This window comes from Oncorhynchus keta, chromosome 1 (assembly GCF_023373465.1).
Source record: "Oncorhynchus keta strain PuntledgeMale-10-30-2019 chromosome 1, Oket_V2, whole genome shotgun sequence".
In the NCBI taxonomy this organism is placed as follows: Eukaryota; Metazoa; Chordata; class Actinopteri; order Salmoniformes; family Salmonidae; genus Oncorhynchus; species Oncorhynchus keta.
In genome coordinates, this window is record NC_068421.1 from 61975471 (window position 1) to 61998463 (window position 22993).

General features: G+C 43.6%; 1 protein-coding gene across 3 annotated transcripts in view; it reads right to left on the reverse strand.

Moving 5' to 3' along the window:
• Window positions 1–22993, reverse strand: part of sema6bb (sema domain, transmembrane domain (TM), and cytoplasmic domain, (semaphorin) 6Bb) — a 139206-nt gene that overhangs the window by 65214 nt on the left and 50999 nt on the right. For all 3 annotated transcript variants that reach the window (XM_035780500.2, XM_035780491.2, XM_035780480.2), the window contains exons 2-5: window positions 6191–6317; window positions 5013–5127; window positions 981–1041; window positions 792–854 (exon numbers count right to left, since the gene is read on the reverse strand). In XM_035780500.2, coding sequence (XP_035636393.1) covers window positions 792–854; window positions 981–1041; window positions 5013–5127; window positions 6191–6296 — 345 coding nt within the window. In that variant the 5' untranslated portion in view covers window positions 6297–6317. The remainder of the gene's footprint in view (window positions 1–791; window positions 855–980; window positions 1042–5012; window positions 5128–6190; window positions 6318–22993) is intronic.

Sequence of the window (22993 nt, forward strand, 5' to 3'; positions counted from 1 at the left end):
AGGTGGGACTGACTCCCCCTCTCTCCCCCATACCCGTCTTTGTTTCCTCCACCTCCCTCTCCCTATTCTCCATTGTGCCTTTGTCTCGAGGTGTCTCACACAGATTTGATGTCAGGTATTATTTTCAGTGTTAAATCAGTCATTTTTTTCTGCCTGGTGGGGCTCAACCTGGACTGCCTTCACTCCCCTCACTTTCCCACACAGACACCTTTCAATAATTCTCTGGTCGGTTGGTGTGTGAGCTGGGATAATGTGTTTGAAGTCGGACAGGAAGGCACTGATCCGCTATGTGGTGGCTGGGAGAGAGAAGGGCTGAGGAGAGAGAGTGGGTGTGTGAGAGATAGCTGAGGTAGTCATGCGTGGGTTGGGTTGACTGTGGGGACTGTTTCACTGTTCATTCTTCACCGCATCTCAGCTCACCTCCTTGGTTTCACCGCTCCCCTCCATTTTGTGAGGGCACACACCGCAACTGGAATGTTTTGCGGGGCGGCCATGTTTGTAAAGGATGGGAGGGCTGGACCTGTGAAGTGTGTAATGATTTAGGTGAGCAGTAATACTGGGGTGACACATGGTCATGCCCCCTCCGCTAGGTAGAACCAGCAGGACGCCAGTCAAACCGTTGGCACCATGAATGCCCTGCTCCAGGTGGCAAAGTGGGGCCTGTGCCATGTTTCAGTGTGTGTTTGTGTGTGTGCGTGTGTGTGTGTGTGTGTGAATGTGTGCAAACCTGTAACTGTGTGTGTGTGTGTGTGTCTGTGTGTGCATGCACAATGACTCATTCCCCAGCCCACCTCGTGCTTGCCCTTCATTCGGCAGGTCCTGATGTCATTTTTGTTGGACTCCCATGTTCTCTTCTACAACAGACAGACACAGAGAGGACAGAGTAGTTAGCCACGGACAGACAGTACAACGATGTCAATTAAACTGGTCAGATAGTACTGTAAGATGTCTGAGGTGTGAGTGCATGGACAGGGTCTCACCTTACTGTAGAACATCTCGTCTCCCGCCACATTGTCCAGCTCCACGCGGAAAAGGTCATCTCTGACAGACAAAGAGCACGGCAGTCAGCCAACAGTAAGACAAAGCTAAGTCTTAGACAGGCACTCAACTGCAGTCCACATGCTCTTGCACATAATGCCTCTACAAATACTCTACTGTCCTATGGACAATTCTGGACATGCTGCCGAATAATGATTGGAGAACAATAAAAGATTGAATCCAAAAAATGTAAGAATCCACATCATCTTTGTCTGTTCATACACTGTAGGCTATGACATATGTGGGCTATATCTATGCAACATTTTACAATAAATCTGAATAAAACAGATTTGTATTCAGTTCTGTATAATGTGGTTCTGTAATGTGATGCATTTCAGGCTATGGGTGATGAATAAAAATGTAGAATTGCATAATAAGAACTCGGTTTTTCCCCCTGGTTTTGTTTAGTCTCATTTGAGTTGACAAAATGTGGTTTTGCTGGGAGGCCTGAATTCTCCATATCTGTCTCACTTGGGAAGAAATTTAATTAATAGATGATTTAATCAAGCAGTATGCCCGCGTTCATAACCCACCCCCACACAGCAGCACACAATGCCAATGAGAGGACCCATCATATAATACCATCTCCATGCATTCACGCTACTCACTGCCCCACACTGCACTCACTGCTAATGGATGAATCATTCTTGTATAACCTTGCCGTGCCTGTGAAAGTGTCTTTGGAATCTGAGTTAGGGTAGGAACCTTATGGAAGACGCTAACAGCTGATGTTGCATATTGATGCAGGACCTGTATTTAGCATGAATAAGATGGAGGCTCATCCTGTGCTGAGCTCCTTTCAGACACCAGGCATTGAATGTTCTAATCTGTAAATCTGCCATAGCTTCTATTGCAGCAGTATCGATCTTATCTCCTAGATCCTGCTCTGCCTCCCATCGGCATTGCTCCGCCTTACTCCTCTCATCAGCAGAAGGCAGCATCTCTCTGAGTGTTTATGTGTGTGTGTGTGTGTGTGTGTGTGTGTGTGTGTGTGTGTGTGTGTGTGTGTGTGTGTGTGTGTGTGTGTGTGTGTGTGTGTGTGTCAGAGTTTGCATGCATGTGTGCTTACATGTGTGTGTGTGTGTCAGAGTGTGCGTGCATGTGTGTGTGTGTCCCTGGTGAGGGGAATAGGGTAAGCCTTAGTGCTACTCTAGTGAGTTATTCACTGGTGGCTCCTCTAGGTTTGTTAAATGATTCCCTCCCTAGGTTACCTCCCTCACAATGCAGGACATGGCTAAGTGGTGTGGATAGAATTACTATACACTTACTCTGTGCTTCGCTCATTGGGCTGAGTCAAAGTTTAAGCAGGCTACAAACATTCAAGTAGAGCCGTTTGTGTGGCATAATCACATCTAGAGCACTTCAACCCTGTCCAGTATTAACATATAAAAATGTGAACAGGCCTCCTAGTCGGTGTGGTGAGCAGCCAAGGCTGCTGTGGTTTGAAGAGGTCTGAAGATTGTTCTGCTCTCTCTCCTATCTAACTGTCTCCATCAGGTTGTTTGAATGATGCAAAGCTGAGGCCTGCTGTCTCTCTGCCTTACTGTTGCATTTTTACATTGTTTATGTTGCAGGATGTTCAGAAGGCAGGCTAGGCCGTCAATCTCCTTGACAACCACTCATAATTCCTCTGACTGGTATTTGAAGAACTGCAAATTGAGTTAACAGATGTGTGTGGATTGCCGCTCGTATTTATAGGCAAGAACCCTGTGAACTGTCCAAAATTGACAAAAAATAATGTTATTTTTGGGCCGTACAGACACTGAGCTTCTCTGAGCCTTTCGGAGTCGGCAGACACTGACTTTGCAGAGAACGCCACACAAATAGATGAACCTGAAAACAAACAGAAACAAACGGAGCCTCGCTTTGTAGAAAACCGCAGGTATCTAGCTGGTATCTAGCTCAAAACGTTCAAAACTAAAGACCTATTTTACAGGAGCTACATTTTTTATATTTCTGGCACAGATTGCAGGATGCTCTTAAAGGTGTACACACAAATTAATCATAATGAGTAAGGGACTATGCAAACTATGTAAATAGTTCAAATAAACAGTATTGCATCTATAGAAAACTTTTTCACAGAAAATCGATGATTTGCAGTATGGATCAGATAAGATTGAGGTCATTACCACTAAATACATTAATAGAGACATTTTGGGTGTGCAACAAAATGTTTTATCCCATTAGCCATTAAGGTGTGCTACACTACAGAAAAGGTTATGAACCACTGCTCTAGATGAACCCCCCGGTGACCTCTGAGGTCAGTGTCTCTCCACGGCCACGGTCACAGCCAGTGGCTCTGCTCACGCTCACTCTTCAGCCTCTAATGGAGAGATATATTCTACTTCCTCCCTCCTGCTGCATATGGTAAAATCATCTTACGGTTTGCCACAATTACAAACCAATTAATAATGTTTTGGCCACGTTCCTTGGTAACCTCTCTCTTCTCCGGATGAACACTGCTCAATTGGTTTATTTGTGTGCATTAGTCCAGTGGATCTGGAGTTGTGCGACAGGTTCAGGGAGTCCACACATCTGATTACGGAGAGAAAAACACTGGAGCGTGGTTAGCTAATACAGTAGAGAGACTAGGTGTGGGTACTCTCTCTCTCTCTCTCTCTCTCTCTCTCTTTCTTGCCCTCCCTCTCTCTCCATCTGTCATCAGCCAGTAAATGGGAGAGGACAGAGTGGTAGTGCGGTGGTAGCATCCCACGAGTACTTGGGGCTCGGGCAGGGCTTTAATAGTCCTTGCAGTATGAACACCTATGCTAATGGTGACAGGATTTGGGCTCACTGGAGCCTCTTATCAGGCTAGCCACTCTGCTACAGCTTTCAACCAATCAGCAGGCCTCCCCACAGGTACTCCCCAAAGGCGCCGTCGCACTTTTAAATCTCTCACTGCTTGGCACTCGGCTGCCCAGCTCAACACACACACACGATCACAGAAACAGGTGCACACACACACACACACACACACACACACACACACACACACACACACACACACACACACACACACACACACACACACACACACACACACACACACACACACACACACACACACACACACACACACACACACACACACACACACAAAATAAATCCCCTGCTTTCCAATCAGATCACTTTCTGCCGGGGACTGCGAAGACTGCCATTAACCACTACTTATGTAGAAATATATAAATATACACCGTTGCTACAACGGTAGCGTTCTCGTCCCATCAAGCTATTGGATTTCACCATCATCCGGGTCACTGAGACATAGGTATTAGTTTACCTTCTCTATCCTGTAACAGCGGTACTAAAAGATGTGTCAAAGTGTCCCCTGGATGTGGTTGCATTTTATCACTAACCTGCAGTCAGACAGGTAGCAGTGACTATAGCCCTCCCGTATTTTGGCTTTAGGTTTTATTATTAGGCTGTGTAGCCAGAGTGTCTGGAGCCAAATGCTGCAGGAATTTACATATTTATTATTAGGCCTCTGGATTTGAGGTTAGAGAAACGCCAAAGGCCATAGATCGGGTCATTTCATGACCAAGTATGGAGCTACTAATTGGGGATGTCTATGGCCTAGCTACCTCCTCTGCTGTAACCACCACCATATGTCTGCCCTACATGGACATACAGTGGGGAGAACAAGTATTTGATACACTGCCGATTTTGCAGGTTTTCCTACTTACAAAGCATGTAGAGGTCTGTAATAGTTATCATAGGTACACTTCAACTGTGAGAGACGGAATCTAAAACAAAAATCCAGAAAATCACATTGTATGATTTTTAAGTAATTAATTAGCATTTTATTGTTAGAGAGCGCAGACAACATGACTTCCTCAACCTGTGTGACCTCTGGTCTGAACCCACCCACCACAGATTACTGCATTTACTTGAATATGTGACTGAGGATACACAGACAATGCAGGGTTATAAAAGATGGCTGAATACATTTGGTTGCTTGTGTCTAGAAAACATACCTGGCTCCAATGTAGAGGGTCCGGTTCACCTTGAGGACTCTCTGAATATGCAGTGGCTCCTGTCTCAGGGATGAACGATGTGGCCGACCCAGAAACACTGGGTACCGGTGAACCACTGTTTAGAGAGAGAGCGAGAGCGAGAGAGAGAGAGGGGAAGGGAGAGGGATGAGAGAGAAAAGGAAGAGAGAGAGATCAGAAATAAAAAGAGAGAGTTACATCATCTTCCTATCATGATAGTAGTTCTCTGGGGGGGTGAGCGGAGAGGGAAGAGAGCAGAGGGAGGACACAGGGGAGGGAGATCCACACATCAGCTGGGTTACCATGGGAGACTGAATCTGCCATCTCTCATTGGCCGCCTCCTTTTACTGTGTCCTTCCACTATTCTGTCCATCTCTGTTCCTATCTAGCCATCCCAGATAAAGGCCTAGACTGCTGCCTCTATATGAGACTGAGTAAAGAAAAACCTATCCTTCTCCTTCTTCTGTGTCCTGTCCTCCCACTATTCTGTCCATATCTATTCTGTCCTTATCTGTCCAAATCTATTCTGTCCATATCTCTAATCTACCTATCACAGATGAGTAGATTAGTGGGCCGCATAGACTGAGGCCCACTATCTGCCCTAATCACGCAGGACTTCAGAGACCCTTCTGGTCCTACGTATTAGCATTGATAGCCTGAGAATGGTCTGAATTCAGCTGGGAGGTGTTTGGAAGACACTATTGAGCTGTGATCAATCATAGTCAGCTCTGTTCTGGTCTGGAGGAGGCTCAGAGTCTGGCCGTCTGTGGGAGCAGTCTGACCTCAATCCCGACTCTGACCTCACACAACTCACTGACTGCCCTACTCCTCAACCCATGCATGTCATCCCTGACCTCGCTCTTACAAGCTACACCCTCCGTGTGAGACTCTAACCCTACTTCCATAACCTTACACCCTTACACTACTCCACACCTTCCATGTGAGGCCCTGACTCCTTTTGACCTGATTTCCTGGTGTTTTTACAGTCTTTTATGTCCAACAATGAAAATGCAAAACAAAAAATATATATACACAAATAATATTTTTGTCTCAGAAAAGTTTTGGGGCCAAAGACAACCGCCACCAGTTGGGGAGCCCTGCTGTACACCCTGTGAGTGAGAATAACCCCATACATGCTGACTATGAGAGAGAGGTATTACCTTCAATGGAGATAAAGTTCAGAGGCCCCGGTTCCTCCGGAAACGCAGTGCTGGCCAATCGGAGGAGCCAGAACAGCAGGAAGAAGGGTGGTGCCAGGGTTGACATGTCGCCAGCAGAATACAGCGTCTGTGAAGATGAAGAGAAAGACAGCGAGCAGTCAGACACTTACCTAGTGTGACAGGCTCACACTACGATGCACGACACACACTGACTGACTGTCCAGACAAAGCAGGTACCATATCTGCATTCCCACAACATCTCTCCCTACAGCTGGACAGAGAGTCAGCCTAGAGTCAGACCAGAGGAGCCCAATGACACATGAGACACAGTGGAGTGAGGAAGGGTGGTTTACAACAAGAGGGCAGTAGATGGAGAGACAGAGAGAGAGAAAGAGAGAGAGAAGAAGGGGTGGAGAGAGAAAAGGCAGGAGAGGGAGTGAGAGGAGAAAAAAGGAGAAACAGACAGACAGGAAGAGAAAGAGAGACGCATACATAGAGACAGGGAGAAGTGGGAGAGTGAGGAGTGTTAGGCGACTGTTTACTCAAATTAAGATGAGATCGTACTTTATTACATCTTTGGCAGTTGATAAACGGCCGGTATTTTCTTATGAAGCCGTACTACAGCATGCACATGAAAATACAAATGATAGCCAAATTAAGTTAACGCACTCAATCCATCGAGAAAACTACTCCTGCACTTAGGAGGAGGAAAGCCTTGGGGAATGCTATTGACTGTTGTCATAAACCTCAAACCCCATCGCAGAGCAGAACAGAGCCACTCTTCGTGCTGGAGGTAAAGTACACTGTGTAGTGGCTCTTTATTATGTATAATAGTCATAGCACTCTCCATGCTTATCATTGCATCCATCTCTGCCTCTCCTCCTGAATGATTATGCTTCTGTTCTTTTCACATAAAAGCTGAGCGTGACGATGTTAGCAAAAATGTGTCACCGGAACAAAAATGTGTCACCTGAACAATACATGAACTATTCAAAAATGAAAAGGATGCCACTTCTTTAGCTTATTACATTATTACTGTTTATACTGACAATTTGCTTTGAAAATCTCAACAAAAAGCTATCAGTCACAGTGTCTGACAGCACAAACAAATGATTGAATGCTTGGGTATATTCAGTGGTGTAGTCCTGTAGTTATTATTACATTTGAATCTTCAAGGTTGGATTTCTTTATTCAAAACCCTTTTCATATTTTACTGTGGTTACAAACACATTGCATGACATACTGTAGATGCAAAGAAGGGCACTTTCATACAGGGGCGTCATGCACCCATTATTTTAGAGGGGGCACGAAGTACTTAAAGATGGATTTTTTCCTGCAATCTATAGCCATAATCATTATGCCTAATTATATGCATTTTCTGCATAGGTTATCAAGCATACCTGTTCAGTTGTCATTTAATTAATGATTATTAATAACTTTTGATTATATTATAACTTTTATGCCTTAGGAGTTTAGTACAACTGTCACACTGGTATATAGTATTATAACCCAATAACTACACACATTTTGGGCCTACTTAGTAGTCGCCAAAGTTCCGGAGCAGGTCTTTAAAAATTAAGTTTAGTACAGTGTTTCCGCTGCAGTCATTTAGTTGTGTTGCTGCACTATTCAGTCCCTCCAGGATTCAGCGATCACATTATTCAATGCAAAATCAACCAATCGGCGCATATTATTCGAGAGCTTGCAATTTTGACCAATCCCTGCACATTTAGCGCATAAAAGGGTCCAATCAAAAGCAGGTTTGCAATTTTGACCAATTACTGCACTGTTACCGTGGAAAATGGCCCAATCCAACCACAAGTCAACAAAGTTTTTTCCCCCTGTCCTGTCACCGTATTCATGTGCGAAGATGATGGGTGATTGTTGATGGCTGACAGGCAGTACAGTGAACAGAAATCAATCTCATTTTCCAACAAAAATAACAGCATGTCGCAAAATCAAGCATTTTGGGCTGCAGAAATCACAGAAAAAATGTGCAAAATCCTGGAGGGACTGACTATTAGCAAAATCTTTGCTGCCACGGCAAATAAATATGGAACATGAAAATATATTTCTACCGAGGCACACTTTGAAGATGCTAGAACAGTCCACATTAACTTTTCCTCTGCAAACAAAAAGAGTAATGAATAGAAAGACAACCCCATAGTAGAATAGTTTATCCATTTACCTAGTCGGCTTGTAGTGTTGTTCTATGAGAGAGAAATATTTCTCTCAAGTTGTGAGTGCCATAGGGAGGGAAACATGCATTCTGACAAGCAGGCAATGCACAACAATTCATAATCCAATGCTGGGGAAAATAGCAGTTTTAATGGCCTTTGTTAAAAAGAGGGGGTTCCCAGCTTTCCATTCCTACTTTATTTATTTCTCAACTCCTAAATATGTGCGAACTGCACCATTTTAAACCCAGAGTATTTAACAGAGGCATGGTTAAGTACTTTACCACTCCGCAATTCGGTGTGATTGCACAGGGGACAGTAGGGATGAATGTAACCGGTGTCAATTGTAGGGTAGGCTCGTCGCAAACCAGGCTTTCCTAGATGGGAAGCCTGGGAAAGTTCCAATGCAGAAATCAACGAAAGAAGGGTCGGAACCCTGAGCTCCAAAGGTGTTCACCAGATTAGTACCGTAGGAGCAAGAGTGAGGACTAAACAGGTCAACAAAACAAGCAATGGTGACAAAATAAGTTCTCAGCATTTCTGTCATTTCAAGATGAGCTAAAGCAAGAGGGGAGACAGGGTCTACAATGCTGGCCATATCTATATTTAGACATTTCTGAAGTGGCTATTTGGCTAAAGGATACTGTAGCATGAGAGACAAGAAGTAGCTAGCCACTATGAAGTTTATTTTTTGAAAAGTCAGCTAACCTTGTAAACTAACTTGGTACAGTATAACTAACTAGCTAACTACTAGCTAGTTAAATGTCTCTCATGATTATAAAGAGAACATTTTCATAAAAACAGCATATTATTGACCTAAAAGGTTAGCTATGTTAGCCCAGTTGTTATCTTATCAAGGGTCAGTGATACATAGAGAGACAGTTGTTGCTCTATGGGAACAACTACAATCATTCTGCAAGCAATATTACTAAAATGAATCAAATAAAATGAACCTGGTAAAATGTTAATGCCTGTAATGATCATCTCCCATAGCCTAAATGTTACCTGTAATGATCATCTCCCGTAGCCTAAATGTTACCTGTAATGATCATCTCCCGTAGCCTAAATGTTACCTGTAATGATCATCTCCCGTAGCCTAAATGTTACCTGTAATGATCATCTCCCGTAGCCTAAATGTTACCTGAAATGATCATCTCCCGTAGCCTAAATGTTACCTGTAATGATCATCTCCCGTAGCCTAAATGTTACCTGTAATGATCATCTCCCATAGCTTAAATGTTACCTGTAATGATCATCTCCGTAGCCTAAATGTTACCTGAAATGATCATCTCCCGTAGCCTAAATGTTACCTGTAATGATCATCTCCCGTAGCCTAAATGTTACCTGTAATGATCATCTCCCGTAGCCTAAATGTTACCTGTAATGATCATCTCCCGTAGCCTAAATGTTACCTGTAATGATCATCTCCCGTAGCCTAAATGTTACCTGTAATGATCATCTCCCGTAGCCTAAATGTTACCTGTAATGATCATCTCCCATAGCCTAAATGTTACCTGTAATGATCATCTCCCATAGCCTAAATGTTACCTGTAATGATCACCTCCTATAGCATAAATGTAATCTCCTTATTTTCATACTGTAAATTACAAGGATTGGATTTGCACAAAACAATTTGATATGTCAGCACTTAAAATGCATGTACAAAATCTGGTATACGGTTTGCCTCATATACATTGTCTACTGATATCATTTTAAATTGAGAACATGTAAACAATGTGTGGATTTAGCTATTATCTGCTTCAGAATGCAATCATACTGTAGGCCTATGGCGGCATTGGTGATGCATGCCATATGATAAGCTGCTAAATGGATTCACATCGCTCATATACTGAGAGAGTCACAATCAAATAAAACACATTGGAGATCTTACAACTAGAAGAAAAGGAAATGTTGATTTGAGAAAACAACACAGAAACACAGGCACATTACAGACAGAACCCCTTCCTTTCTTTACTGCAGGATTGTGATATGTGATCAATCAACATTGACACTAGTTCATTTTGAATATTAGTTAAAACAAGTTTAAACACTTCACTTCAAATAATCAACCCTTTATCACGTCACTGTTGATGTGCCCTTGAGCAAGGCACTTAACCCTAATTGCTCCTGTAAGTTGCTCTGCATAAGAGTGTCTGCAAAAATGTACAAAATTTAAACTCAGATGTAGATAATTGAGTAGTAACAAGTAGCCTATTATTACTAAAGCATAATTTCATGTGAACAAAAACAACTTTGCTCCACTGATCCCTGATCTACTGGGTGAGCAGACTTCTATTCCAGCCCAGTAGTAGCACACTTTATGAGCACACAACTCATTAGATTGATAAGTTGAATCATGTGTGTTATTGCTGGGCTGAAAAAGAACCAGCCAACCACCAGCAGGGTTGTACATTATACATTGTGTGTGATGTTTAACTATATTGTTCTATACAATATTTGCTAACATAGGTAGGCCTACACATATAACCAATGGCACATAAGATATGCCCTTAGTCTCTTGGAACATTCATTGGGACCTCTCTCTTCATCTGCAAACAGGCTTTCACAGCGTTCCATATCTGAGGACAGAAAACATCAAAGAAGCAGGCTTCATTTTGCTCAAATTAGGCAGCACTGAATATTATGTAGCTATTATATCTCTTTCCTCAAAGTTTTCCCTTCTAGGGACCGGAACTCGATAATATTTTAATAATGTCACCCCACAAAATTACCTGCCAAGTAGCCTAGACTCTTCCTTTACTGACAGCTAGGGCTGCAATTTCACCCTCTTCCATGGCTGTTATCTACAAATACCTTTGGAGACTGTGACATTTAATTCACTTAGCTAAACAGCTAAACTAGCTAGCAGCTCAGTTGAGTTAGCCTACAAAGTGGCATACTGTAGCCAGCTAGCTAGCTAGCCAATAATACATTGTTTAAAGAAAATAATACATGCATGTATTTATTTACTTGAATAGGTTCTCCCACTGCCTCCATTTCTTGGGTCCTAACAAAAAGAAAATAATAGGCAATCTTCACGATATTTGCGGTGGTAGCAAAGCGCAGACAGCTGCCATGTGGACGAATGGAGACAAGGGAAAAGTATGTTTGTCACCAGAGCCGCTTAGAACGTGTTGTGACATTGTGACGTTACCAGCGTAATCCACTTTCAATTTCAGTAAATATTAAATCGCAGACTGTCTGCCACACTTGATCATTTGAAATCTAGCACTTGAAAATAGCATAGGCAACAAATACTAGAGGGAAAGCAGTGACGCACATAACATACAGCACCACTTCTATGGGCGTGTGGGGGGAGGCTTCTTGAAATGTAACATCCATTCAAAATATTGCTGCTGGGAGCCATCTGACCATTTCAAATTGTTTTTGCAATACAACATTCTCCAGACCTCTAAGGGATGTGTGATAGTGACATGATTTTGTAGGTATGGCAACACAAGACTAATTGTAGGGTAACTTGGGGTAAATCGCCTGTGACTTAAATGTATTAGTTGAGCAAGAGTAGTGGCAACCAGGGAACGTTGGAGGGGATGAAGTGGTTTCTGTGAGAAGTACAGGCAGGGGGGCTTTTACCCCAAGTTACCCTAACACATAGGCCTACAGTATATTCACTTAGTTTATGCAAGTTCTTTTGAGACATAGAATGGATCAATATGATGCTAACTAGTTAATTAACCAGCTAATGAATAAGCTCATTAGGGTAAATACAGATAGACTGAAGCATGGGGTTGCCTATTTATTTATAGCCACTATGCTGCTATCAGTTGGGCTACAGGTGATAATGCTTATTGCTAATAGCATACCTGATAATATTGACCATGCATAGGCTATATAATTTAACCAAATCATTTGACCAATATGTTATTTGGGCTCATTCTGGGAGGTGGATATGATATTTTAGATGGTGTCAGCATCATTTTTTTTTTAAGTCACCAGAACTGAGCTTCTCAGTACTTCTACATAAAAATGATCCCTAACCCCTGCTACAACCCTGCTCTCCTCAACATTTTCCCCCACCACTACAAATCTTTCCAGAGGAAACACTGATGCAGTCATTAATTTAACATCTGAAACATTTTAAACAGGAGCAATCTAAGGGAGCACAAAGGTGGTGTAGTCAGTCATTTAACATCTGAACATTTTTAGAACAGGAGCAATCTGAGGGGGCACATGCCTTTGTGCCCCCCATGGGCATGACGCCACTGATTTCATACACTTCCCACACTCTAACTGTCTCTCCTCAGCATAGCCACACAAGTAGCCATTGTAGAGCCATCTAGCCATGATTATAATGAGGTGGTGACTCACACACAACTTTATCAGGAGATCTCATCTTAACAAGGAATTGCTCAAATTCCCCTCATTGATGTCAGAACAAGAGAAGGCACATAACACTAATTGCTCAACACCCAAACCACAAAATTAGAGGAGGATGAGAGAGGAGAGAGTCACAAGCAGAAGAAAGGAGGTCAGAGGTGAGGAGAGAGGGAACGAGAGAGGAGGAGGAGAGAGAAATAAATGTGGAGGAGAATAAAGAGTAGAAGTGGTAAGTCGGTATTACCAAAGATTTCATTGTGTCTATTTATTAATAATGTATGACTAAATGGCAGGTTTCACGCATTTGATTAGCATAATTAGAAACTGAGGGCTCTAGGATTTCATGGGACAACAAGCTAAGCAAATACGGAAGACTTCCAGGGCCAAACGATGCATACAGCTCCAGAGCAAAATGTTTTCATAATTATGACAAATAGCTGCAGTGGAGTCAATTCAGTGAACAGGGCTAGCCTTTATATTATAGTCTGTGGCCCTTACTTTAACTGTAGCCCCAGTCTACTGTAAAGGATTCCTCAGCATCCTGTAGTTGTAGGCTATACTGTATTTACTACAATCCACACCCACTCCACCAGGATTCACACATTCATTCGTCCTCTCCCACAGACCCAGATCAATGTAATTACAGACATTTAGCCAGGTAATTTCCGAAATAAGTAATTAAGACAGATCATTGAAGGTCTGAGACGGAGGGGTGGCGGCAGGCGACATCATCAGAATGACCAACGAGGGGCCGCCACTGGCTTAGATAACAAATCACGGCCAGAATCAATGACGCCTCAAGTCTTTAGAAATTCTTAATGAGGGGTGATATTGTGCTGATAGAGCGGATAACAGAGGTCTGACAGACAGACGAAAGGAAAGCAGGAAACAGGGACCAGGCATGCAGGGAGGGAGTCAGGGAGGCAGCGGGTCGAATGTGTGCAATGCAGCATCAGGCTCTGGGTAAACAAAGAGAGTAACCCTATACTCTGGGTTGAGATGCTTAGCATGCATATGGCACAGCTCATACTTGAATGCTTTTGTTCCTTATTATGGTTGCCATGGATTCCCCTCTCTTCTCTCTGCCTTACAACCTTGGCGCTAATATGTGCACTCCTGAGAAAGTACTTCCAATACATAGCCCTGAGACACGTCTCCTATAAATCACACCTTGGATTGGACAGGAAACCCAGATTATACATGTCCTTGAAAAATAAATGATAATTAAATATTTTGTGGTGTGTTACAGTATTCAGCTGCAGGAGATCGTGTCTTATTATACAGTGGCATCACACGACAAGAGAAGCACTATCTCCACTAGGAGTAAATAGCTGAGTTCTGGTACAAAAAGACAAGCACTAATGACCAGAGTGCATTTATCTGTGATTTGTACAACCCAGCGATCTCAACTCAATACCATGGGTCAATATTTAAAATATTTAAAATGGGTCCATGTGGCTCAGTTGGTGGAGCATGATACTTGTAACGCTGCGGTTGTGAGTTTGATTCCCAAGGGGGACCAGTACGACCCAAGTATGAAAATGAATGCATTCACTACTGTAAGTCGATCTGGATAACAGCATCTGCTAAATGACTAAATTGTAAATGTAAAAATGTATCCAGCAGACCTACATGGGAAAAGGGAACAGAAAAGCCAGAGCCAGTGAAAAACTGTACTCTGCTTTTCCCCACTACGAATTATTCCCTACATTGTGTGCTACAAGCCCCACTTCATAGATCTTATAGCGGCTCATTGTCACATCAGAGAGGGGAGGGTGTGCTTTATGGAGTGTGTAGAATCAATGACAGACAGCCTCATCCAGTTTGGATCGCTTTTCAAGTAGCAATAAAAGTGAGAGGAGACTGATAATGAGAAGGAAGAGACGGGATGAGGAGAAAGTGAGAAAAAGAGAGAAAGCGAATGTGAAAAGGTAAGGGCAGAGAGTAAAGCAGAGAGCAGTCAACGAATCACGTTGGATATATGGAAAGTGAAGCCAAAGTATGTGAGGAATGCTTTCATAGGTTGGAGGCTGGGAAAGTTGCTGAGAGCGGAAGAGCACAGAGCCAAGACTGGACTGATTCTTTCCTGAACACACCCTAAATCTGCTCCAGCGACCCGGGACGCTTAACCTCCCCTCCTTCTCTCCCTCCCGCCTTCTTCTCCTACCAAGGGACAAGCCAGTCAGCTCAAATCTAAACACTAAACCACCTGGACACACGCCGCTCACTTACACCTTCATGTAAAAACACTGCAGGAATCCAGTCCACTCAACCAAAACATGGCTGTTTGCATTTAAACTGATGTGACTACAGGGTCATTCACTAGACCTTGGGTCTATGGCAGGGGTTTCCAAAACTTTTTTGGCCCATGACCCCATGTTTATCAACCACAAAAAATGTGCGACCCCACCATGTAAAAAGGTGATGTAATCAACAGCCTGTGTTGACTTTTTAAATTGGGGCTGTAACAGTCTATTACAAATCAGTCTGACAGTATGCTCTTCTGTGTAGAAAATAACATCATTGTTGATTTAGTTACTGGTCTGGTCCAATCTTTTAATGTGCATTGTAGAGGGCTTGTGGCCATTGTAGAGAGAAACAGAAGACACATACATCTTGTCTTTCAGTGATGTGGTCATAATATTATGTTAGCTTAAACGGGTGAAAAGAAAGATCCACATTTGTAGCGAAATGCTTGTGGTTCTAGTTCCGACAGTGCAGTAATATCTAACAAGTAATCGAACAATTCCACAACAACTACCTAATACACACACATCTAAGTAAACCCTAGTTTGGAAATGCTGGTCTGTGGGGTGAAACCATGGAGAAGATACCGTAACACCAATAGATATACTGGGTGCTTTGAACACATTCTTAGTGTGTGTCATCTTTGGACACAACCATTTCCCATGCATGAGTGACAGAATATAGCTATGTTTATTTATGGGGTGGGAACTATGGGGCCGTGCATTATCATGCTGAAACATGAGGTGATGGCGGCAAATGAATGGGACGACAACGGGCCTCAAGATCTCGTCGTGGCATTCAAATTGCCATCGATAAAATGCAATTGTGTTCATTATGCCTACCCATACCATAACCCCACTGCCACCATGGGGCACTCTGTTCACAACGTTGACATCAGCAAACCACTCGTCCACCCGACGCCATACCTGCACAGTACAGATGAAATCGGGATTCATCCGTGAAGAACACAGTTCTCTAGCGTGCCAGCGGTCATCGAATGTGAGCATTGCCCACTGACGTCAGTTACGACGCTGAACTGCAGTCAGGTCAAGACCCTGGTGAGGACGACGAGCACGCAGATGAGACGGTTTCTGACAGTTAGTGCAGAAATTCTTTGGTTGTGCAAACCAACAGTTTAAATGGGTCAGATCATCCAGAAGAAGCCAGATGTAGAGGCAGATGTGGAGGTCCTGTGCTGGCGTGGTCACACGTGGTCTGCGGTTGTCAGGCCGGTTGGACGTACTGCAAAGTTCTCTAAAAGGATGTTGGCAACAGCTGTAGTGGACATTCCTGCAGTCACCATGCCAATTGCACGCTCCCTCAAAACTTGAGACATCTGTGGCATTGTGTTGTGGACCACACTGCACATTCTATAGTGGCCTTTTATTGTCCCCGGCACAACGCACACCTGTGTAATAATCATGCTGTTTAATTAGCTTCTTGATATGCCACACCTGTCAGGTGGATGGATTATCTTGGCAAAGGAGAAATGCTCAGTAACAGGGATGTAAACAATACGCTTTTTGTCTGTATGGACATTTTCTGGGATCTTTTATTTTAGCTCAGGAACCAACACTTCATATTTTTGTTCCGTATACATGGCCTCTTACAGCACAGCTACATCACTTTTTATCTCAGCAGCAGACCCTGGGAACTATAGTTCCTACTAATTGTTGTTACAAGCCATCATCCTTCTGCATTTATCTGGTAAAGAGCAGAACAAGAATTGAAGGTCATAGCTGGATTAACATCCTCATCGGCTATTTATTTTAGTAGAATATACAGTATCTCACTGTTGAGGGTATGTGGTTAGCACTGAGCAGACAGAATTTCAGAGCCGTGCCTGGCGGAGTACAAAAGTAATACCTGGGCTTATTGTTGCTGAATGGAGTTATATCTCCAGGTATTACTGTAGCGGTATCTCCTATGTCACTCCCATTAACCTTCTCACTCATCATCATTACAACTACTGAGGGGCTGGAAGGAATGAAGAGTGTGTGGGGCAGAGCTAGCCAGGAAGAATATGCCAATGTCTGAGAATGCCTGGAGTAGTCTGCAGCTTAATTGTGGGTCTCTGTTTCTAAGTCGTATCATCTCAAGGTGAGGAGGGTCCGAACAGCACTCTTTCCGGGAGTGGTAACGACCATATTGGTAAAAGCTCATCAGATAAAAAGTGTTTATTATGACATTTCAACCTTTAGGTTGTTATCGGTTCTATCCGTCCATTAATGAACACATGTTCCGTCACAGAGAGACATAAACGCATCACAACACAGGACATTAGAGTGACCTTTAACCCACGGCCCAGTTTATAACTATCATTAGCAGGTCAGGGATCAGCATTGTAAACTACACATCAATCAGGAAATACAAGGGGGACTACTTCAAACAGTAAAAGTAAAAGAAAAACATGTTGGAGAGTGACAGGAGAGTACAGCCATACCGTAGCATCGATCACTATGAGCGTCTAGAAACCCAGGCAAGAGGCTAACAGAGGGGAGGTCATCTCCAGCCTGTCATAAATAATAGAGAAACCTGCTTAATGGATGTGAGGTTGGCAGCAACACGCACAATAAACCTTGATGTGATTATTCTCCTAAAATTCCCCCATGACCATGTATTGTCTTACATATGTCAGTATACAGGGAAACTTCATATCTCAACTTGTTCTCACCCAGCTGCCATTTGCTCTTTCGCTCTGCGAATCACGAGGGGAGATGGATTTATTATGGAAACAACGGTCTGGGTCTCAGCCTGTCAGAGGGATAGGGGAGGGAGAGTGGAAGGGAGCCTCGAAGCTGTCAAGGTAAGCAATTCCTCCTCCCCTTCTTTTCGGAGGGGCAGGAGATGTCAGAAGGGGGAGAGATACAGAGGGGAAAGTAAGACAGACAGGGAGGGAGGAGAAGGGAATGAGAGAGGGGGAAAGATAGGAAGGGCTGTATACATTATGGGATTCAGAATGACACACTCAGTATACTAATTGTGTTTTTCTAGATCTACAAAATGTCCTCATGCTTCCTTTTTTCCTTCCTCTCCTTTCCTCACTGTAGAGCTGAATCTGCTGACTGCAGTACTGTTTGGCCATCAGCACCAAATGAACATGATAAGAAGAAGCCTGCCTAATGGCCGGGAAAGAAGAACACAACAGCAAGGCTAGCAGAACACGCAAAGATAACTTGAATGTGGTCAGTATCTCAACAGAGTCGATGGGAAAACCACAGCAATCCTCTTCTTTCTCTTTTTGTCTTCCACATCTAGTTCAGGTGGTAACAGCATATTCCAGGAGGAAATCAGCTCAGGAGAAATCTCACTCTCACGCTTCATCAAAAACAATATCTAAAAGCAATTCCCAGTTTAGACAGTCTGGTTGGAGACACTAAATGTAATAGAAATGCAGGATATCCTGTTCCCTCATCGGTTGAGACAGTCGCAACGCAATGGTAAAGCAGAGATTGATAGAGGAGAGTACGGGTATAGAGGAGGGGTGTATAGATTCTACAGCCATCATATCCCACACCACAGCTCCTTGTTGCAGGCAGTCTAACTACTCTACACATACAATCAGACACCATCCTGGACACATATTTATTCAGCAGATCATTTGTCCATCTGCTCCCCCCATCCCCTACTCGCTCTCTCTCTCTCTCTATCTATTCCCCTCTATCTTTCTCTCTTTCTCTCCCCTCCCTCTTTTCTTCTCTCTCCTCACTCCCGCTCTCTCTACCCAGAAATCAGCCACCTGCTCATCCAATTTAGTGAGATAAATTCCCCAGTATCTATTTTAATAGAGGAGTGTGCAGTCCTGCCTGCCTGCCTGCCTTCCTTTCTGTATCCTGCCTGGTTTCTCTCCCTCTGGTTGAATTCATGTCAGGTTTCAGACGGTGCACACGTATAGTACATACAGTATACAAGTACAATGGTAACACCCACACATTGTGTCAATCAAGTAACATTGTAATTGTCAATTATGCAAAGACAACAACAGGAATGCAGACGATCACACACACACACACACACACGATTATACACACACTCACACACAATTATACACACACTCACACACGATTATACACACACTCACACACAATTATACACACACTCACACACAATTATACACACACTCACACACGATTATACACACACTCACACACAATTATACACACACTCACACACAATTATACACAAACGCGCACACACAATTATACACACACTGACACACAAAATCTTTCTATGAGTAGCATGCAGGCATAACTCCCAGCTCTGACTGTGGCTGGTTTGATTCTCCGCACCAGGAATGAGAGGCATGTTAATCAGGGTGGAGGGCTGCCAGCTCAGCCATACACATCTCTCTCTCTCTTCCCCCCTCCCTCCCTTTATCCCTCTCTGTCAGTCTCTTTCTCTCCCTTATCTCTCATGTAAAACACCTTTCTATCTCACTCTATCTCCCTCTGTCTACCATACCGTTCCATCTAATTTTCTCTTCTCTCCCTTGTCTCCCATTTCCCTATCTAATAAGGCATTTTTCTCTGTGTTAGTGTGATGAGATTTGTGCTGGGAAGGGTGGTGGCAGTGGTAAATAGTTTATTTAGCAGGACTTCGTTAAGATCCCTCATTCCTCTTTCTCTCCCTCTAGCTGACAGTTTTATTGCCTTCCTCTCCCCTTCTTGTCTCTCTGACACAGCTCCGTACAGCCCCTCTGAGCTGTTTACTACAGCGTTTGCAGAGACTGGGTTATGCTGAGCAAATCTGGGTGGGTGGAAAGTAGGTTGCTGTAAAGGGTTTTCAGATTGAACCATGTCAGTCAGTCTTGACAGGAAGGTTGTGGGGGCTGGATGGGCAGGGAATGTTATATGACAAAGAGAAAAGGTTGATCTAGGTTTAGTGTTTACAGAGCCAGTTGCTAGGGAGATGCGAACCAAGGGACCGTTTTAGTCCGAACAGAATCATAGACTGAGAAGAGTGCAGCAGCAGCCATTGACAGTCAGCAATAATCACACACGTGTTCAGACAGACAAAGAGGGAGGGAGAGAGGAAGAGAAGGAGGGACAGGGGGGAGAAAAGAAATGAGTGTAAAGGGAAAGAGAAGGGTGGGAGACAGAAAATAAAGAAAAGGGGGGCTATGGGTGAGAAAGAGAGGGGGGAGGAGAGTAAAAGAGCGGTGCAGTCAGAAAAAAAAGCGTGCCCATTCAATGACCACATATGGAGGAGAGAGAGTTCACAAGAGTCACTCACACAATAACAAACAATAGACTGAGCTGAGTGATGGATTAAAGGAGACGCTTCTACGACCTGAATGATCCCGTCAGACCCTCCACAACGATATTATGGTTAACGGCTCCTTTTATTTATTTTAGTTTGCTGGCTTTTCTGCTCCGTCCGCACAATAAATAGGTTTAAAATGACATCCTCAGACCCTTCAAAATAATATCAGCAGGAGTTCCTGAGTTCCTTTATCAAAACATCCAATAATATCCCTGATTTACATACGTCCCTGTACTCACGCTCCTTGCCAGTTGGAGGGTTATTTGACAGGGTCATTTACTATCTGGCATCTCAAGGAGCGGATCAAATCAATAAAGCCATTTCACTCCAAATGCATCGGCCTCCGTTCCGTTTGGCAATTCTATGAAGAAGAGGAACAAATGCATCGGCCTCCGTTCCGTTTGGCAATTCAATTCTATGAAGAAGAGGAACAAATGCATCGGCCTCCGTTCCGTTTGGCAATTCTATGAAGAAGAGGAACAAATGCATCGGCCTCCGTTCCGTTTGGCAATTCTATGAAGAAGAGGAACAAATGCATCGGTCTCCGTTCCGGTTGGCAATTCAATTCTATGAAGAAGAAGAAAAAGTGCTGTAGAAAAGTCTCTGTGGGGTCCAGGCAGGCTAGGTGAGGCTGAAACTATAGGATAACAATTTATAACAACAGCACTTCAACATGTACAGACAGCTCCATGATGTAGTCAGTCAGACAGAGAAGAGACAAACAGGTATGTCCTTCACACTGGACAGGAATGTACTAAAGCCTATGCTGGTTGAGGCACAACACAAGGCTGGGTGAGTGGCCTTCTGTCTATACAGTGTACAGTCGTGGCCAAAAGTTTTGAGAATGACAAACATTGATTTTCACAAAGTTTGCTGCTTCAGTGTCTTTAGATATTTTTGTCAGATGTTACTATGGAATACTGACGTATAATTACAAGCATTTCATAAGTTTCAAAGGCTTTTAATGACAATTACATGAAGTTGATGCAAAGAGTCAATATTTGCAGTGTTGACCCTTCTTTTTCAAGACCCCTGCAATCTGCCCTGGCGTGCTGTCAAATAACCCCTGGGCCACATCCTGACTGATGGCAGCTCATTCTTGCATAATAAACACTTGGAGTTTGTCAGAATTTGTGGGTTTTTGATTGTCCACCCGCCTCTTGAGAATTGACCACAAGTTCTCAATGGGATTAACGTCCGGGGAGCTTCCTGGCCATGGACCCAAAATATCAATGTTTTGTTCCCCGAGCCACATAGTTATCACTTTTGCCTTATGGCAAGGTGCTCCATCATGCTGGAAAAGGCACTGTTAGTCACCAAACTGTTCCTGGATGGTTGGGAGAAGTTGCTCTCGGAGGATGTGTTGGTACCATTCTTTATTCAGGGCTGTATTCTTAGGCAAAATTGTGAGTGAGCCCACTCCCTTGGTTGAGAAGCAACCCCACACATGAATGGTCTTAGGATGCTTTACTGTTGGCATGACACAGGACTGATGGTAGTGCTTTTTTCCGGATGCCCCAAACAATCGGAAAGGGGATTCATCAGAGAAAATGACATTTTTTTATTTTTTTATTTTACCCCTCTTTTCTCCCCAATTTCGTGGTATCCAATTGTTTTAGTAGCTACTATCTTGTCCCATCACTACCACTCCCGTACGGGCTCAGGAGAGACAAAGGTTGAAAGTCATGCGTCCTCCGATACACAACCCAACTAAGCCTCACTGCTTCTTAACACAGCGCGCATCCAACCCGGAAGCCAGCCGCACCAATGTGTCAGAGGAAACACAGTGCACCTGGCAACCTTGGTTAGCAGTCGCTACTACCCTCCCTAACCCGGACGACGCTAGGCCAATTGTGCGTCGCCCCACGGACCTCCCGATCGCGTCCGGTTACGACAGAGCCTGGGCGCGAACCCAGGATCTCTGGTGGCACAGCTGGCGCAGCAGTACAGTGCCCTTAACCACTGCGTCACCCGGGAGGCTAGAGAAAATGACTTTACCCCAGTCCTCAGCAGTCCAATCCCTGTAGATTTTGAAGAATATCTTGCTGGACTTTCTTGGGCGGCCCGAAGCCTTCTTTACAACAATTGAACCTCTCTCCTTGAAGTTCTTGATGATCCGATAAATGGTTGATTTAGCTGCAATCTTACTGGCAGCAATATCCTTGCCTGTGAAGCCCTTTTTGTGCAAAGCAATTATGATGGCACGTGTTTCCTTGCAGGTAACTATGGCTGACAGAGGAAGAACAATGATTCCAAGCACCACCCTCCTTTTGAAGCTTCCAGTCTGTTATTCAAATTCAATCAGCATGACAAAGTGATCTCCAGCCTTGTCCTCATTAACACTCACACCTGTGTTAACGAGAGAATCCCTGACATGATGATGTCAGCTGGTCCTTTTGTGGCAGGGATGAAATGCAGTGGAAATGTTTTGGGGGGATTCAGTCCATTTACATGGCAAAGAGGGACTTTGCAATTAATTGCAATTCATCTGATCACTCTTCATAATATTCTGGAGTATGCAAATTGCCATCATTCAAACCGAGGTAGCAGACTTTGTGAAAATTCATATGTGTGTCATTCTCAAACCTTTTGGCCACAACTGTACAGTAATGCACACTGATTTATAACTAAAACAATCCCACACAGTCTCACTGATCACCTCTCATCAAGCTGTGAAAGACCGATGCTTTACAACACACATCCATTCTTCTCCCTATCTGCTCCTGGAGATTTAAGAGTATAAAACCTATTTGTTGTCCAAATCACAGAGTAAGTGATG